The 17,572-nt window shown below is 41.3% G+C and overlaps 2 protein-coding genes across 3 annotated transcripts; one reads left to right on the top strand and one right to left on the bottom strand.

Moving 5' to 3' along the window:
* Window positions 1-485: 485 nt before the first annotated feature.
* Window positions 486-5,344, bottom strand: ccdc32 (coiled-coil domain containing 32). Its single transcript, XM_020500803.2, has 4 exons — window positions 5,219-5,344; window positions 4,620-4,897; window positions 3,888-4,041; window positions 486-1,256 (listed from the first exon to the last, which is right to left on the bottom strand). Exons 2-4 carry the CDS (start codon window positions 4,873-4,875, stop codon window positions 1,073-1,075), a joined length of 594 nt encoding a protein of 197 aa, XP_020356392.1. The 5' UTR covers window positions 4,876-4,897; window positions 5,219-5,344; the 3' UTR covers window positions 486-1,072.
* An 80-nt stretch (window positions 5,345-5,424) lies between these two features.
* Window positions 5,425-14,478, top strand: pcmtl (l-isoaspartyl protein carboxyl methyltransferase, like). Of its 2 annotated transcripts, none has more exons than XM_020500801.2 (9): window positions 5,425-5,525; window positions 5,748-5,886; window positions 6,089-6,193; window positions 7,745-7,776; window positions 7,854-7,958; window positions 8,050-8,170; window positions 10,660-10,745; window positions 13,395-13,564; window positions 13,893-14,478. In XM_020500801.2, exons 2-9 carry the CDS (start codon window positions 5,769-5,771, stop codon window positions 13,903-13,905), a joined length of 750 nt encoding a protein of 249 aa, XP_020356390.1. In that variant the 5' UTR covers window positions 5,425-5,525; window positions 5,748-5,768; the 3' UTR covers window positions 13,906-14,478. The 2 variants fall into 2 exon arrangements, with proteins under 2 accessions (XP_020356390.1, XP_020356391.1); XM_020500802.2 differs by having other exon boundaries at window positions 5,425-5,506.
* Window positions 14,479-17,572: the final 3,094 nt, after the last annotated feature.

Here is a 17,572-nt window from a genome sequence, read left to right on the forward strand (position 1 = left end):
CTGGGCCAATTGTGCAACAGCCCCACGGGTCTCCCGGTCGCGGCCGGCTGCAAAAGAGCCTGGACTTTTGAACAACTTTAACAGCGATCCAAAATAGACTCTTCAAAGCAAGTCTTGTGAGAAGGCTATCTGCCCAGTGTTGTCATCAGTCAATCTGTCTCCTTTCAAGTAGTCTACCTTTTCACTGCTGTATTCAAATCTGGCTGGTGGGGGGGACCTCTACCACTGAGGTCCAGTTCCATGGCATAGACAGTTCCACTGCTGAATATTAACTGAAGTACACAGTAGGAAATTGATTGAATGTTGAATGTCACTCACGTGACGAGTCCTCAGTCACCATATTTGGCCATGCTGATTTATTTACATCTAAATTATTTTGTTGATTACAATGCTGCCATCTAGGGGTAGCTATACAGTACAACGTATACATGTCCAATTATTGTGATACTTTTTGAACGTGAAAGAATAAGACACGGGTAGAGAAACACTTTTTTTTCAAGTTTATTAACTTTGTTTCAAAAGATTCCTTCATACAAATTCATCTCTCTTCGTGCTTACAGAATCTTAAATATGTGGTACAGTATATCATACACATGGTAATGAACCTAGTACATTTATCATACATATGGAAATTGACATATAGTAGCTACATTTATAATGATTCCATCTTAACTATTAATACTCTGGATAGGATTCGTATCATAAAAGCAGTGCCGAAGCTCATTACAACATTAGAGACCATCTCTGGTGCTACATAGTGTAGTAGGCTAACAAAATGCAACTAGTGTGGTTTCAGGATATTCCCTAACAATGAACTGCAGTTTTTTATTGAACCATATCATAAAATCAACATGACAATATTTTATAAAAGTAACATAACCAACAATGGACCGTTGCAGCTTTTGCAATGATATGTCATTGAATTCTTTCCCGTTTTGACAAGACATTAATTAACAAGCCAAACACACGACCTAATAACAACAGTATAAGAAATCACATCATGTTCCTGTTCAGTAATAACACATGATAACATATAAGGGTCATTGGTAAAATGTCTGAAGTGAACAGGTAGTTATTTCTCTGGTGTGTGACTCTCATCCTCTTCAGGGTTCTGAGTGGCTGCCTCTGGTCCACTCTGTGATTGGTCCGTAGAGATATGCTCTCGGCTCAGTGACGGCAGGAGGAGATATTCCAGCTCCTCAGCACTGACGGCCACTTTCTCAGGTACCAGCCAACGCTTTAGATGCTCCAGGGCACTGTGAAGAACAGATAGAAGTTATGACACACCATTTCATTACAAAAAGAGGCAAAGTACTGGGTGACTTCAACCTCCCAATGCCTGACTTTGACTAATTTCTCTCCACCTCTTCTTTCCCCTCCTTGCCTCTTGACCTCACCCAGTCACCTCCCACTCACAAGTCAGGTAATAGGCTTGAACTCTACTTTACTAGAGGCTGTTCACCTACCAATCTCACTGCAACCCCCCCCCCCCCCCCCCCCCCCCAGGTCTCAGATAAAAATAAACAAAGTAGTTCTCACTCTCCCCTGCAATCCTACCCACTCAACCTATACCCAGATGATCATGGACTTTCGCAATCTTCACTCTCTCTCTTCTATCATCTCTCCCTTCTGCTAAATCCTTCTCCTGCCTGTGTCCTGACTCTGCCGCTTCGAACCTGCTCTCCTCCCTTACCGCCTCAAACTGTCGCCTCCCCTCCTGCTCCGTGTCTGAGTGACTGCGTGCTCACAGAACAGGGCATTACCTGAGTGACTGCGTGCTCACAGAACAGGGCTGCGGGCAGCTGAGCGGCAATGGAGGAAAAATTATCTTCTGGAGGACCTATCATCCTTCCACTCCCTCCGCCTTACCTACTCTTCTGTATCCTCTGCTAAAGCCACTTTCTATCATTATATTCCAAGCCTCTACCTCCAACCCCGGGAAACAATTTTACCACCTCTTAATCCTACACTTACTCCCCCTCCCTGCGGACGAGATTGTCAACCACCTTGAAAAAATGTTTGACATCCGCTCCTCATACACTCAGGCTACCGAGTTCCCTGGTCTCACTCACACATAACTACCCTACGCCTTGACCTCTTTCTCCCTCTCTCCCCCCTCTCTCCAGATGAAATCCTGCGAGTAGTGATGTCCAGTCGCCAGACAACCTACCCACTCCATCCCCTCTTCCCTTCTCCAAAGACCTTCTCCTATTCCCTTATCATCTCATACCTGACCACTGGCTGTGTCCCCTCTGACTTGAAGATGGCCAGAGTTGCTCCCCTCTTAAAGAAATCAGCCCCTCTGATGTCACTGCGCTCTGTGTCACGGAGGCTCTCCGCTCTGCCAAAGCTGACTCTCTGTCGTTATCCTCCTAGATCTATCTGCTGCCTTAGACACTGAACCATCAGATCCTCCTCTCAGGCTCTGCAACTCCTGGATTGCATCCTACCTGGCAGGTCGCTCCTACCAAGTGGTGTGGAGAGGATCTGTGTCTGCACCACGTGTTCTCACTGCTGGTGTTCCCCTAGGGCTCGGTTCTAGGCCCTCTCCTCTTTTCTCTATACACCATGTCACTCAGCTTCGTCATATCCTCTCATGGTCTACTATCACTGCTATGTGGATGACACACTAGCCACTTTAATAATGAAAAATGTATGTAATAAATGTATCACTAGCTACTTTAAACAATTCCACTTTATATCATGTTTACATATCCTACATTACTCATCTCATATGTATATACTGTACACTATACCATCTACTGCATCTTGCCTATGCCGTTCGGCCATCGCTCATTCATATATTTTTATGTACATATTCTTATTCATTCCTTTACACTTGTGTGTATAAGGTAGTTGTGAAATTGTTAGGTTAGATTACTTGTTAGATATTACTGCATGGTCGGAACTAGAAGCACAAGCATTTCGCTACACTCGCATTAACATCTGCTAACCATGTGTATGTGACAACAAAATTTGATTTGACACTCAACTATTTTTCTCATTCCCCCCTCTGATTCCCATGTAGCAACACACATCTCTGCATGCCCTATAGATATCTCAGCTTGGATGTCAGCCCACCACCTCAAGCTCAACAAGAAGGAGCTGCTCTTCTTCCTGGGAAAGGCCTGCCCGCTCCAAGACCTCACCATCATGGTCGACAACTCCACGGTGTCCCCATCCCAGAGAGAAAATAACCTTGGCGTGACCCTGGACAACATCCTGCCGTTCTCTGCAAACATCAAAGCAGTGACTCGCTCCTGCAGGTTCATGGTCTACAGCATCCGTAAAGTACAACCTTTCCTCACACAGGAAGCGGTGCTGGGCCTCCCCGCTTGTGCCAACAAACACCTGCAACTTATTCAGAATATTGCAGCCCGTCTGGTGTTCAACCTTTGCAAGTTCTCCCATGTCACCTTCCTCCTTTGTACTCCACTGGCTCCCAGTCAAAGCTTGGATCCACTACAAGACCATGGTGCTTGCCAAAGGAGCAGCAAAGAGAACTGCAACTCCCTACCTTCAGGATATGCTCAAACCCAACATCCCAATCCGAGCACTCCGTTCTGACACCTCCGGTCTCATCAGTCTTACTATCCCCCTCAGTCCTACTAGCAGTGACTTTGCTGATAACATCTTTATTGAGGAAAAATATACGTACTATGACTGAAATGTGGTTGTCTCACCTAGCTCTCTTAAGATGAATGCACTAGGACAAGAGCATCTGCTAAATTACTTAAATGTAAAAAAATATATAACAGTTTATAACAGAACAATCCATGGACCTGTAAGACTCTTTACAAGCTCAGCCTCCAAAGCTGTCCAGAACTAGTGGAGAAAGTTAATAGGCCTACTTCAAACAGAACAACAAATTATGCTCTTCAGCTCACCTCTGATCTAGTTCACCCTCCTGAAAGAGTTCTGAGCTCTGAGCGTCATGCAAGAATCTATCCCAGCATTCTTTTTTGGCCTGAGATAGGGAGCGCAGCATCTCCCTGGAAGTCACCTCAGTGCACTGGCCCTTTATTCTCTTCAGACGGTTCTCTGAAAGACAGGATTCATAATGAACTTTAATATTAAATGTTAAGAACTATGAGATTAGGATTAATAGAACCTTGATTTCCGACCTTGATTTACAGCTTTCTCACAATCATCCCAAATAGCTGTGTGAAAATAAGACTTAGAAGTGTGTTGCAAGGAGAGAATGGGATCAATAGTAAAATCCCACTGGGCACAGATGTCAATTCAATGTCTATTCCACATTGGTTCAACGTAATTTCATTGAAATGACATAAATGTTGATTCAACCAGTGTATGCCCAGTGGGATATGCATTATGATACTTTCAAATTAATTATTCATCTATTTCTGGACATAACATTGATGCATGAGAAGTTTTACACTACTGTTTACATGAACACAACATAGAAACTGGAAAGAAGGCTATGCCTCTAAAACTACAGTAAAGCAGACAGCTGTTGGGTGTGCAGGCTTTTGTTCCAGCCTAGCACTCACACGGGCGTTTGAGTTAAAGTCAAGGACCAGGGTTGATGCCATCAAAAGGGCCATAGATAAGGGTGGAGGGCCACACATGACAGAAGTTTGATATTAGATTGACTTTACCTAAACTAGCAATGTAGACATCTGAGTCTTCCATAGGTTCCCAGACGCTGTGAGAGGAGGAACTCGTAGACATGCCATTAGATTGCAGGCCATTGCCAACATGTGAGGGTTGGAATGAATCTGTGAACAGTGTGGCATCATCCCCCTCTTGGCCTTGAGCTTCCTCCTGTACGTCAGGCAGGCTCGAGCAGATCTCTGACCACAGCTCTCCGCTGGACCGAGTCTCGTGACTCTCGAAATCCTCAATCATCTTCATGCAGATGCAGTCTGTCTGTGGTCTGTTGAGAAAAGCATGTCAACAACTCTATGAACAGATAGCTAGCTCAAAAATCAATTCAGTGATAGCTAGCTTGAGCAATGCAATTAAGTTAAACTGTATACCAACTGCAAGGTCTTGGTAAACTTTTCACCAAGTTAGAAATGAGCTGCTGTTTACAGCATTGAATGAGTGTTTCTACGTTATTTGTTAGCTTGCTAACCGTAGCTACCAAGTTGGCGCGTTAGCTTTAAATGAATCACATTGTCATTGGAATTTCAAAAGTAGAGCTAAATGGAAGCTAAACGTTCACTCTGCTAAACATATTATCTTGGTGTCTTACCTGCGAATAAAACGTAAAGCAACTAAACCGTATTTTCCAGGCAGTAGGACATAAACGTGCTAGCCTACTAGTCTAGCAGGTATCCTAAACAAATCCAAATACTCCTCCTTTGGCGTGTTTTGAGTGATTTGATTAGATGAGGTCACTGTCTGTCAAGTCATTCTGAGGTTCTATTGGTGCTCATTGGCTTTCAGTTATGTAAACCCAAAGTTATTGGCCAGCTATGGTAGTCCTTTGTGGGGACCAGGAAGTGTCCTGCAACAGTCCAAATGTTGAGGATCGATGGTGGTAAGTAGCTACTATCAAGGTACGTTTTCATCATTTGGAAAAGCTTTGCTACTCACGTTAGTGTTACATGTAGTATTTTATGAGTTATGCAAGCAATAAACCAACCGTTTTTGTTACGTTCGATGGCAAGCTAACAAACTTGATATTTTCGTTTTTATAAACGTGTGTGTGTGTGTCGGTCTGAGCATACCTTGCAATGGGGTCTTTGTGTGACATTGTGTGGTTTTATTTTCATTGTCAGGGAGCTCCACCAGTGTAGGAGATGCAAGCAGTGTTCAGACTGGCTGTAGTGGCAGTCCCTATGGGTGTGCTGCTTTCAAGAACCATGGCATGGATGTCCACTGGAAAGACACACCCAGAACTTATCGACCGCCTGAGAGGTATGAGAGACGGATGTCAGTCCTGGGGTGTGTTCAGCAGGACACGACATTGTGGAATGTTCAGATGGAAACATGTTATGTTGACCTGTGGTTCTCAACCTTTTTTGGTTACTGTATATATATTTTCTGGTTACTGCATATCCTGCTAAAAAGCCACTGTGTTCAATAATTGTCTTTGAAAATTACCTCCTTTACTCCAAAGAACATGGGGTTATCCGCAGTGATCGGGTGTTTGACGCCATGCTTGCCACCGACCGAGGGATCTACTCCAGAGACTACCCCTATGCTGACTCCCCTCAATCCATAGGTACAGTGCCTAGTGAAATTCTACACATCTAATATGTTTTCCAAATTAATTTAAAAAAATGGTGTCTTGATTGCGTTTGTCTTCACACCCAAGAGTTAATACAGTACTTACAGCTGTGAATCATTTTGAATAAGATTCTACCATCTTAGGGCAAGATACTCTATATCCATTGTTTTTGTCAAAATTGCTCAAGCTCAGTAAATTTGGATGAATCTAATCTGATTTTCAAGCAGATTTAAATCAGGACTGAGACTGGACTATTCAGGAACACAACATTCAAATGCTATTCCAGGGTTAGGTATTAAGAGGACTGAGGCAGGGTTTCCTCTAACTTTGATCCATTCATATTTCAATCCTACCAATAACATGATGCTGCCACCACAATAGTTCAAAATACAGAGGATCAACAACATTGTGTTCACTCCATATTACTGGCCTGTATGACAAAGTAAAAAGAAAGAAGCCTTTGTTAATAAAACAACAAAAAATACACCACTGCAATTTATTATGTTTTGCCAAATTTTAAGTATTGTGGCATTAGCATCATGTTATGGGTATGCTGGAAGGTTTGTCATGTTCAAAATAAATAGGAAAGGAGCAAATCTCAAGTAAAAAAGTACAAGGAAAACCCGCCTCAGTCTTCCGAAAACCTGACCCTGTGATAGTTTTATTTTTTAGCAGGACTGACTTGCTTTCTCTCAGAACAGCATCAATTTGTTGAGTTATGAACTCTACAAGGTGTCGAAAGTATTCTACAGGGATGCTGGCCCATGTTGCTTCCCACAGTTGTGTCAAGTTGGCTGGATATCCTTTGGGTGGTGGACCATTCTTGATACACATGGGAAACAGTTGAGCGTGAAAAATACAGCAGCATTGCAGTTCTTGACACAAACCGGTGCACCAGGCACCTACTATCATACCCTGTTCAAAGGCACTTAAATATTTTGTCTTGCCCATTCACCCTCTGAATGGCACACATACAAAATAATTGTCTCAAGGCTTAAACATCCTTTGACCTGTCAACTCCCTTTCATCTACACTGATTGAAGTGGATTTAACAAGTGACATCAATAAGGGATCATAGCTTTCACCTGGTCAGTCTGTCATGTACAGAGCAGGTGTTCTTAATGTTTTGTACACTCAGTTTATGTTACCCTAAGTGTTCTGCAAAGTTGTTGGAATCTTATTCAAAATGATTTACAGCTGTAATGGATGCTAAAGGGGCTTCCAACAAGTATTAACTCTGGGGTGTGAAGACATACACAATCAGACGTCTACGTATAATTATATTTTTCATAATTTCTCTTTCACTTTGAAAATGTGAAGTAGGTTATGTAGATCTATCGGGATTTGTTTTTAATGTATTCCCTTTTTAGAGTTAATTTTAAGGCAGCAAAATGTGAAGACTGTGCAAGGGGTGTGTAGACTTACTTCAGTGTAGACTTACTTCAGTTATGATTAGCATACAAACTTGTACAAAGTAGCATAATTGACAGTTGAATAGATGTTATCACTACATACAGTACATAATGAGCTCCTTTGTTTTCATAGGATTCAAGGCAACAATCAGTGCTCCACACATGGTAAGTTTCTCAGTATAGAACTTGTAGTTTTCTAAGTAGGAAAGATAATGACACGATGCTGTCCGGTGTTTATTCAGCATGCACATGCCCTGGAGATACTAAGTGACAAGCTAATGGACGGGGCATCTGCATTGGATGTGGGATCAGGCAGTGGCTATCTCACAGCGTGCTTTGCAAGGATGGTAAGTTCCAGAATCGATCAGTATGAGTACTTCACAATAATCATATTTGTGATATTTCCTTATAGTCATTTGCTTCTCCTTCCCTCTGTAGGTAGGGCCCTCAGGGAAAGTAGTAGGGATTGAACACATAGATGAGCTGGTCCAAACCTCTGTGAGGAACGTCCAGGCTGACGACCCCGAGCTGCTCTCTTCAGGGCGTATCAGACTTGTCGGTAAGTCCGGTGAATGAAAGGCTATGTATTCAGCTGTAGGTTCAGACAACATACAAACAAATAATGATAGATGGAAATGTTGAGTTGGCAAACTGTATCTAGTCATGATACACTATATGTTTGTATTGGTGTCTGATAAATCTAAGATTTCTTAAAGTGGTGTCATTCCCTATGGGATTAGTGACCTTTCAATGATTTATTGCACAAAAAAGGCTCAAACTGTCACAACACAATAACTGTTAGGTGTCTGAAACATTATAGCAAAGATGCATTTATTGATCACTTGAATAAAGTTAATTGGGACCCGGTACTTAAATGTCTAGATATGGATAAAGTGTGGGAGTGTTTATAGTGGCTCCATGGAAAGCCATAATAATTAAACAAAGAACTGAAACTTGGATGAATCAGGAAATCCTTGAGGCCATTAAATCAAGGAATACTGCATTTCTAGAATATAACAGAACCAAAGAGGAAGATGCTTTCACTAGACACAGAACCCTAAGGAACAAAGCTAGTCAGATGATTGAAGATGCCAAAAAAGCATATTTTACAACAGAATTTGTGAGAATAGGCATAATCCTAGGATGTTGTGGCAGTCCTTAAAACATTTGGGATATAGATAACAGAAAACAAATTGTAAAAGCTTGGGTATTGAGGCCAATGGAGAAGTGGCAGCTGACAATCTCAATACCTTTTTCACAACAGTTTCCTCAAATTTGGTTGAGAAGCTACCTGGTTGTACTGGAGTGTATGCTAGGATCAGGTCCTAGGCTATTACTTCAAGATGGATGTACAAGCTTATGCCTTTTCCTTTATAGCAGTGTCTCAGGCTGAAGTTGTTAAGAGACGGTCTGAATTAAACTGCACTAAAGCTACAGGCCTCAACAATATCCCTACCATGTTTTTAAGAGATGGTGCTGAACTTATTGCCCCCTGTGTCACCCATTTAATCAACATTAAATGGGTGATACAGAGTTCCCACGAATACGACACTTGCTAGAGGGATCCCTATCCACAAAAAGGGCAGCAAAACAGACAAGGGCAACCTGTATCTATTTTGAGTGTGATGTCTAAAGATAGAGGAAAATACTAGTAAGAATAATATTTAATACGAACTACAGTCTGATTTTAAAAAGTCCCTCTCCACTGACACACCTATTGTTTTTAACTGACTTTATCAGGAAAGAATTTTACCAGGGAAATTTCTGTGGAATGGTAATGCTGGATCTGCAGAAGGCATTTAACATGTTTGATCATAGTATCATGCTCTATAAGGTAAAGCCCTTGGATTTAAGAGAATGGCTCTTGACTCAGTTGAAACCTATTTAACGGGTAAAGACCAAATGATGGATGTTAATGGAAAACATTCTATTGCAAAGGGGATTAGCTGTGGGGTGCCACAGGGGAGGACCTTGGCACACTTCTCTTCCTACTGTACATTAACGATATGAAATCAGCCTGCTCTTGTAACCAGTTGTATGCGGATGACTCTGCTCTACTGGTGTACCATAAGGACAAAGCCTCAGTAGAAGAGAACCTTAGTGCAGAGTTATCCAATATCACTAAATGGCTATCAGATAACAACCTTTCTCTGCATCTTGGAAAAACATTTTGGTTCCAGAGTAAAGCTTGCAAGGCCCCCTAGTTTTAGTGTCAAAGTGGGCAACTCAGTGGTTACACCAAAAACCTCAGTCAGCTACTTTGGGTGTGAATTGGAGAGACTATGTCCCTGAATGTTTTAACAAAGATAAACCAAAAAATGAAATTCCTAGCTCGGACCTCAAAATATCTTGATAGTGACACCCTAAAGACTCTGGCAGGTGCACAAGTTCAGTGTCACTTTGATTATGCATGGACATCATTGTTCACCAGCATCCCTAAACATCTAATGATCATCTAAGCGACAGACCAGCCAAAACAAGCTGGTGAGAGTTGTACTTAAACTCCCCCCTCGTACTCATCTGGTGGTTGAGCATTTTAATCAGCTAGGCTGGCTATCTGTAGAGAAAAGGGTCAAATTAAATCAACTTGGTCTGATCCATAGAATTATTACTTACTCAGCCCCTATGTACCTATCAAAATAATTGTACTTATATTAGAGATGTCCACTAATACAACACCAGAGCCAGAGACTCTGTTTTTATATACCGGGACTGTTGAGTGGAACAACCTACCACAGCAACTCAAAGCCAAACCAACCATAACTTCATTTAAAAATGTCAAAAGCTGACAAAAATAAACGTCTGTATGTAATGCCCCAGGCTATGACAATGTCGTTCTGTCTTTTTGTTTTGTTATGAGTTATATGTCTAACCAATGTATGCCTAATAAGAGGACCACAATGAAAATAAGTTTTCAAAATTTCTTGTGTTATCCTTGATGATTGTAAATGCATTATCCACGTGTGATTGTATTGTTTTAAATTGTCAAATAAATTCTCTCTCTCCACACACCATAACAATGTTTCATAATATTTATGTTTTTCTCAGTCGGAGATGGACGGTTAGGCTACCCTGATGGAGCCCCATATGATGCCATTCATGTAGGGGCAGCCGCGCCCACGCTCCCTAAAGCTGTAAGGACTTGGCCGATCAATAACTTTCAAGCCAGTATTTTTATTTTACTGACGACTTGAATTTATCATCAGTAATAGATGCGGTAAAGAGGTGAATTGAACATGAGCGAAACAATGGAATTGCCATGGAAACGTGTGGGGTCTCTTCATTGCCCCTGGGTATAATTAGCTTACATTTAGGCTATTGTTTATGTGTATTTCACACTATGTTGAGGTAAAAATCTTAGTATGTAGGACCTCCCGAGTGGCGCTGCGGTCTAAGGCACTACATCGCAGTGTTCAATCCCAGGCTGTGTCATTACCTGCCATGACTGGAATTCCTATAAGGCGGCACACATTTGGCCCAGCGTTGTCTGGGTTAGGGGAGGGTTTAGCCGGGGGGCTTTACTTGGCTCATCGCGTTCTTGTGGCGGGCCGGGCGCCTGCAGGCTGACTCGGTCGTCAGTTGAACAGTGTTTCCTCCGACATATTAGTGCAGCTGTCTTCCGGGTTAAGCGGGCGGGTGTTAAGAAGCGCGGTTTGGCAGGTCATGTTTCGGAAAGCACATGACTCGATCGACTTTGTACCACCAATTTCTGTATGCTGGCTATACTAACCAGCTTATACAAACAGGAGTTAGCATTTAGCCATTGTATGCAGAGAAAACAGCCAAATATATCCAAATCGGACTTACATTGCCTTCAGAAAGTATTCACACACCTTGAATTTTTCCACATTTTGTTGTGTTACAAAGTGGGATCAAAATGGGTTTAATGGTCATTTTTTTGTCACCCATCCATCTACACACAATAATGACGAAGTGAAAATTTGTTTTTAGAAATTTATGCATATTTATTGAAAATTTAAATACAGAAATATCTCATTTACATTATTTTCAAAATTCTTCAAGCTCTGTCAAATTGGTTGTTGATCATTGCTAACCAACCATTTTCAGGTCTTGTCATAGATTTTAAAGCAGATTTAAGTCAAAACTCAGGAACATTCACTGTCTTCTTGGTAAGCAAATATAGATTTGGCCTTGTGTTTTAGGTTATTATCCTGCTGAAAGGTGAATTAATCTCCCAGTGTCTGGTGAAAAGCAGACAGAACCATGTTTTCCTCTAGGATTTTGCCTGTGCTTAGCTCCATTCTGTTTCTTTTTATCCTGAAAAACTCCCCAGTCCTTAATGATTACAAGCATACCCATAACATGATGCAGCCACCACTATGCTTGAAATTATGAGAGAGGTACTCAGTAATGTTATGTATTGGATTTGCCTCAAACAACACTTTGTATTCAGGACAAAAAGTGAGTTGCTTTGCCACATTCTTTGCAGTAGTATTTTAGTGCCTTGTTGCAAACAGGATGCATGTTTTGGAATATGTTTTATTCTGTACAGGCTTCCTTTTCACTCTGTCAATTTGGTTAGTATTGTGGTATAACTACAATGTTGTTAATCCAACCTCAGTTTTCTCCTATCACAGCCATTAAACTCTGTAACTGTTTTAAAGTCACCATTGGCATCATGGTGAAATGCCAGAGCGGTTTCCTTCCTCTCCGACAACTTTGGAGTTTGGAAGGACTCCTGTATCTTTTTAGGGGCTGGGTATATTGATACACCATCCAAAGCCTAATGAATCATTTCACCATGCTCAAAGGTATATTCAGTGTCTTCTTTAAAATAAAAATGTATCTAGAAGGTACCCTTCTTTTCGAGACATTGGAAAACATCTCTGGTCTTTGTGGTTGAATCTGTGTTTGAAATTCATTGCTCATGTTAAACACTATTATTGCATGCAGAGTAAGCCCAAGGAGTTATGTAGGCTTGCCATAACAGAGGTTGAATACTTATTGACTCAAGACAATTAATTTGTGAAAAATGTAACAACAAAAACATTCCACTTTGACATTATGGGTTATTGTGTGTAAGCCAAAGATGAAAAAAATCAAAATGTAATACATTTTAAATGCCAGCTGTAACACAACAAAATGTGGAAAAAGTCAAGGGTTGTGAATACTTTACAATACATATATCATGACAAATTTGACGAATATCCACTTTGTAGGTCAGATTTGTTTAATATGCGCCAATCTGGTCAGTGGAACGTCTGTGTTCCATTGACTCCTTTACCGCATCTACAGTACCAGTCAAAGTTTGGCATTCTCAAGAGTGTGCAAAGCTGTCATCAAGGCAAAGGATGACTACTTTGAAGAATCTCAAGTATAAAATATGTTTTGATTTGTTTAATAGTTTTTTGGTTACTACACGATTCCATATGTCATTTCATAGTTTTGATGCCTTCACTATTTTGATGCCTTCACTATACAATGTAGACAATGGTAAAAATAAAGAAAAACCCTGTAATGAGTAGGTGTGTCCAAACTTTTGACTGGTACTGTATATCGGAGCATCATTACATCATGAAGGCCATTATGTCAGAGCATTATTACACCATTAAGGGCATTATGTCAGAGCATTATTACACCGTTAAGGGCATTATGATGTCAAAGCATTACTATATAAATGGTATTAGTATTTCAGAGCATTTTGAATCATGGGAATTATATCAGAGCATTATACATTAACACACATTTTACAACATTGTATTTTCACAAGGGTGGGAAAGTAAATGTGCATTTTTCTCATCATTTATGCCTTCATTACACAGCTATTGGATCAGTTGAAGCCTGGTGGAAGGCTGGTTTTGCCTGTTGGTCCTGATGGGGGAAGCCAGGTCCTAGAACAGTACGATCGCCAGAGTGACGGCACCTTCATCAGGAAAGCCCTTATGGGGGTGATCTATGTTCCTTTGACTGACAAGCGACGCCAATGGCCTGGGTACGTATACAGACAGACCAGGTGAAAGCTATAATCAGCAACGGTGCTGGGCTTTTCACGCTGGCTACTTTGATGTCACTTGTTGGGCAAGACAACATATTTTAGTGCCTGTGAACGGGTATGGTAGTAGGTGCCAGACAGGTTTTTCACGCTCATCAGTTTCCCATGTTTATCAAGAATGGTCCACCACCCAAAGGACGTCCAGCCAACTTGACACAAGTTGAAGTTTGTCACCATCACCTGCCGTCAGGAGGTTCATCATTAGTTCATCATCTCACATCTAGAATTATTTCTCCTGAGAGAGGTTGTTCTGTGTTTCTCTTTCCAGAGGTGAGCTCTGACTGCTGTGTCGTGTGGCTGCCCCTGCAGGAGGTGGCGCTGGTGCTGCAGCTCTTGTGTTCCCTAGATCGCCATCTGTCTGCAGCCTAGCAACACGTCCTATGTGCTTATTGACTAAAACTGGGTTGCAGATGACAGTTGTCTCAGAGGGTTGCCAAGGGCTGTTGGATTAATGGTTGCAATTGGAGTTGCATTCAGAACATCAAAACACAATGTTTATGTTCCTCACAGATGTCTGGCTGAAAGGTTGGCTTATTTATTATAAGGTTTCATAAAATAAACGTATGATGTAATTTTACAAAGATGCAACACTCATACAAATTCAGTGATTGGGCTTCACCAACCAACATGAAGGTGTCTTGATAAAGGGAAGAAATTCATAAAAAAATGTTTCTAATGTCTGACGTGAATCCAAGTAAACATAGTGACCTAAATGACCACAATTACTGTCTTAGTAACAGAAAAACAACCCTTTTTACATAGCGATGGGAATACATCCACTTTATTTAGAAAAAATTATTGAAATGATTATGCGCAAATGCCATAACCTCTTAATAAAAACATTAATGAAAATGCTTGCTTGTTTGTAAATGTATGAGAAATAATGTTGCTTTTTTTGAGACATTGTGGATTATCCATCTACAGTATTCACACCCCTTGACTTTTTCCACATTTTGTTGTGTTTCAGACAGAATTTAAAGTGGATAATTTTTTATATAGTATATATTTATTTATTTTATCCTTTATTTAGTCAGTTAAGAACAAATTCTTATTTACAATGATAGCCTACCGGGGAACAGTGGGTTAACTGCCTTGTTCAGGTGCAGAACGACTGATTTTTACCTTGTCAGCTCGGGGATTCGATCCTTGTTTCTGAAAGAACAGCAAAAAAAAAAAGTCAATTTAAAATAACATAAAATTTATCAGAAATACAGTGTAGACATTGTTGATGTTGTAAATGACTATTGTAGCTGGAAACTGAATAATTTTTTTATGGAAAATCTACATAGGAGTACAGAGGCCTATTATCAGGAACCATCACTCCTCTGTGTTTCAATGGCACGTTGTGTTAGCTAATCCATGTTGATCATTTTAGAAGGGTAATGTATCATTAGAAAACCCTTTTACAAATATGTTAGCACAGCTGATAACTGTTGTGCTAATTAAAGAAGCAATAAAACTGGCCTTCTTTAGACTAGTTGAGTGTCTGGAGCATCAGCATTTGTGGGTTCGATTACAGGTTCAAAATGGCCAGAAGCAAAGACCTTTCTTCTGAAACTCGTCAGTCTATTCTTGTTCTGAGAAATTAAGGTTATTCCATGTGAGAAATTACCCAAAAACTGAAGATCTTGTACAACGCTGTTACTACTCCCTTCACAGAACAGTGCAAACTGGCTCTACCCAGAATAGAAAGAGGAGTGGCGGCCCCGGTGCACAACTGAGCAAAACAGACGCCTCACAGGTCCTCAACTGGCTGCTTCATTAATTAGTACCTGCAAAACACCAGTCTCAACGTAAACAGTGAAGAGGCGACTCCGGGATGCTGACCTTCTAGGCAGAGTTGCTTTTTTGAGCTGTTCTTGCCATAATATGTACTTCGTCTTTTAGCAAATAGCCATATCTACTGTATACCACCCCTACCTTGTCACAACACAACTGATTGGTTCAAATGCATTAAGGAGGACTGAAATTCCCAAAATGTACTTTTAACAAGGCCCACCTGTTAATTGAAATGCATTCCAGGTGACTACCTCATGAAGCTGGTTGAGGGAATACCAAGAATGTGAAAAGCTGTCATCAAGGCAAAGGGTGGCTACTTTGAAGAATTTGAAATCTAAAATTATATTTTGATTTGTCTAATACTTTTTTGGTTATGCGTGATTTCATAGTTTTGATGTCTTCACTATTATTCTACAATGTAGAAAATATAAAAAATAAAGAAAAGCCCTTGAATGAGTAGGTGTGTCCAAACTTTTGACTGGTACTGTATATTTCAACTGATGTTCCAGCTGGTGGTGCAATGTTGTAAACGCAGTCTGCACTACTGTTGTGATTTACATTTTTGAATACCTTGTCAAGTGTAAATAGAGATTGTATTACTCTACGCTGAATCTTAATTTCTTTGCACAGTGATGTGAATTATCTGAAGGAGCCACATGATGGATGGAGCCACAGGCCAGTAAAATCCCCGTTTGTCAAATTCAGGCCTGCCAATAAATGTGCAAGACATTCCTTTTTCATTATCGAAACTGGGATATGCTTTAACACCCCGGCCGTCCTACAATCGAAACTAGATGCCCTCAATCTCACCCAAATTATGGAACCTACCAGGTACAACCGCAAATCCGTAAACACGGGCACCCTCATAGATATCCTGACCAACCTGCCCTCTAAATACACATCTGCTGTCTTCAACCAGGATCTCAGCGATCACTGCCTCATTGCCTGCGTCCGTAATGGGTCCGCGGTCAAGCGACCACCCCTCATCACTGTCAAACGCTCCCTAAAACACTTCAGCGAGCAGGCCTTTCTAATCGACCTGGCCCGGGTGTCCTGGAAGGATATTGACCTCAGTCCAGTAGAGAATGCCTGGTTATTCTTTGAAAGTGCTTTCCTCACCATCTTAAATAAGCATGCCCCATTCAAAAAAAAATCAACCAGGAACGGATATAGCCCTTGGTTCACTCCAGACCTGACTGCCTTTGACCAGCACAAAAACATCATGTGGCGTACTGCATTAGCATCGAATAGCCCCCGCGATATGCAACTTTTCAGGGAAGTTAGGAACCAATATACACACAGGCAGTTAGGAAAGCAAAGGCTAGCTTTTTCAAACAGAAACTTGCATCCTGTAACACAAACTCTAAAAAGGTAAGGGACACTAAAGTCCATGGAGAATAAGAGCACCTCCTCCCAGCTGCCCACTGCACTGAGGCTAGGAAAAACTCACCACCGATAAATCTACAATAATCGAGAATTTCAAGAAGCATTTGTCTACGGCTGGCCATGCTTTCCACCTGGCTATCCCTACCCCGGTCAACAGCTCTGCACCCCCCATAGCAACTTGCCCAAGCCTCCCCCATTTCACCTTCACCCAAATCCACATAGCTGATGTTCTGAAAGAGCTGCAAAATCTGGACACCTACAAATCAGATGGGCTAGACAATCTGGACCCTCTCTTTCTAAAATTATCCACCGCAATTGTTGCAACCCCTATTACTAGCCTGTTCAACCTCTCTTTCGTATCGTCTGAGATCTCCAAAGATTGGAACGCTGCCGCGGTCATCCCCCTCTTCAAACTGTTACAAACCTATATCTATCCTACCCTGCCTTTCTAAGGTATTCGAAAGCCAAGTTAACAAACAGATTACTGACTATTTCGAATACCACCATACCTTCTCCGCTATGCAATCTGGTTTTAGAGCTGGTCATGGGTGCACCTCAGCCACACTCAAGGTCCTAAACGATATCATAACCACCATCAATAAAAGACAATACCGTGCAGCCGTACTAATCGACCTGGCCAAGGCTTTCGACTGTCAATCACCGCATTCTTATCAGCAGACTCAACAGCCTTGGTTTCTCAAATGACTGCTTTGCCTGGTTCACCAACTACTTCTTAGACAAGAGTTCAGTGTTTCAAATCGGAGGGCCTGTTGTCTGGACCTC

Source organism: Oncorhynchus kisutch, linkage group LG14, assembly GCF_002021735.2.
Source record: "Oncorhynchus kisutch isolate 150728-3 linkage group LG14, Okis_V2, whole genome shotgun sequence".
In the NCBI taxonomy this organism is placed as follows: domain Eukaryota; kingdom Metazoa; phylum Chordata; class Actinopteri; order Salmoniformes; family Salmonidae; genus Oncorhynchus; species Oncorhynchus kisutch.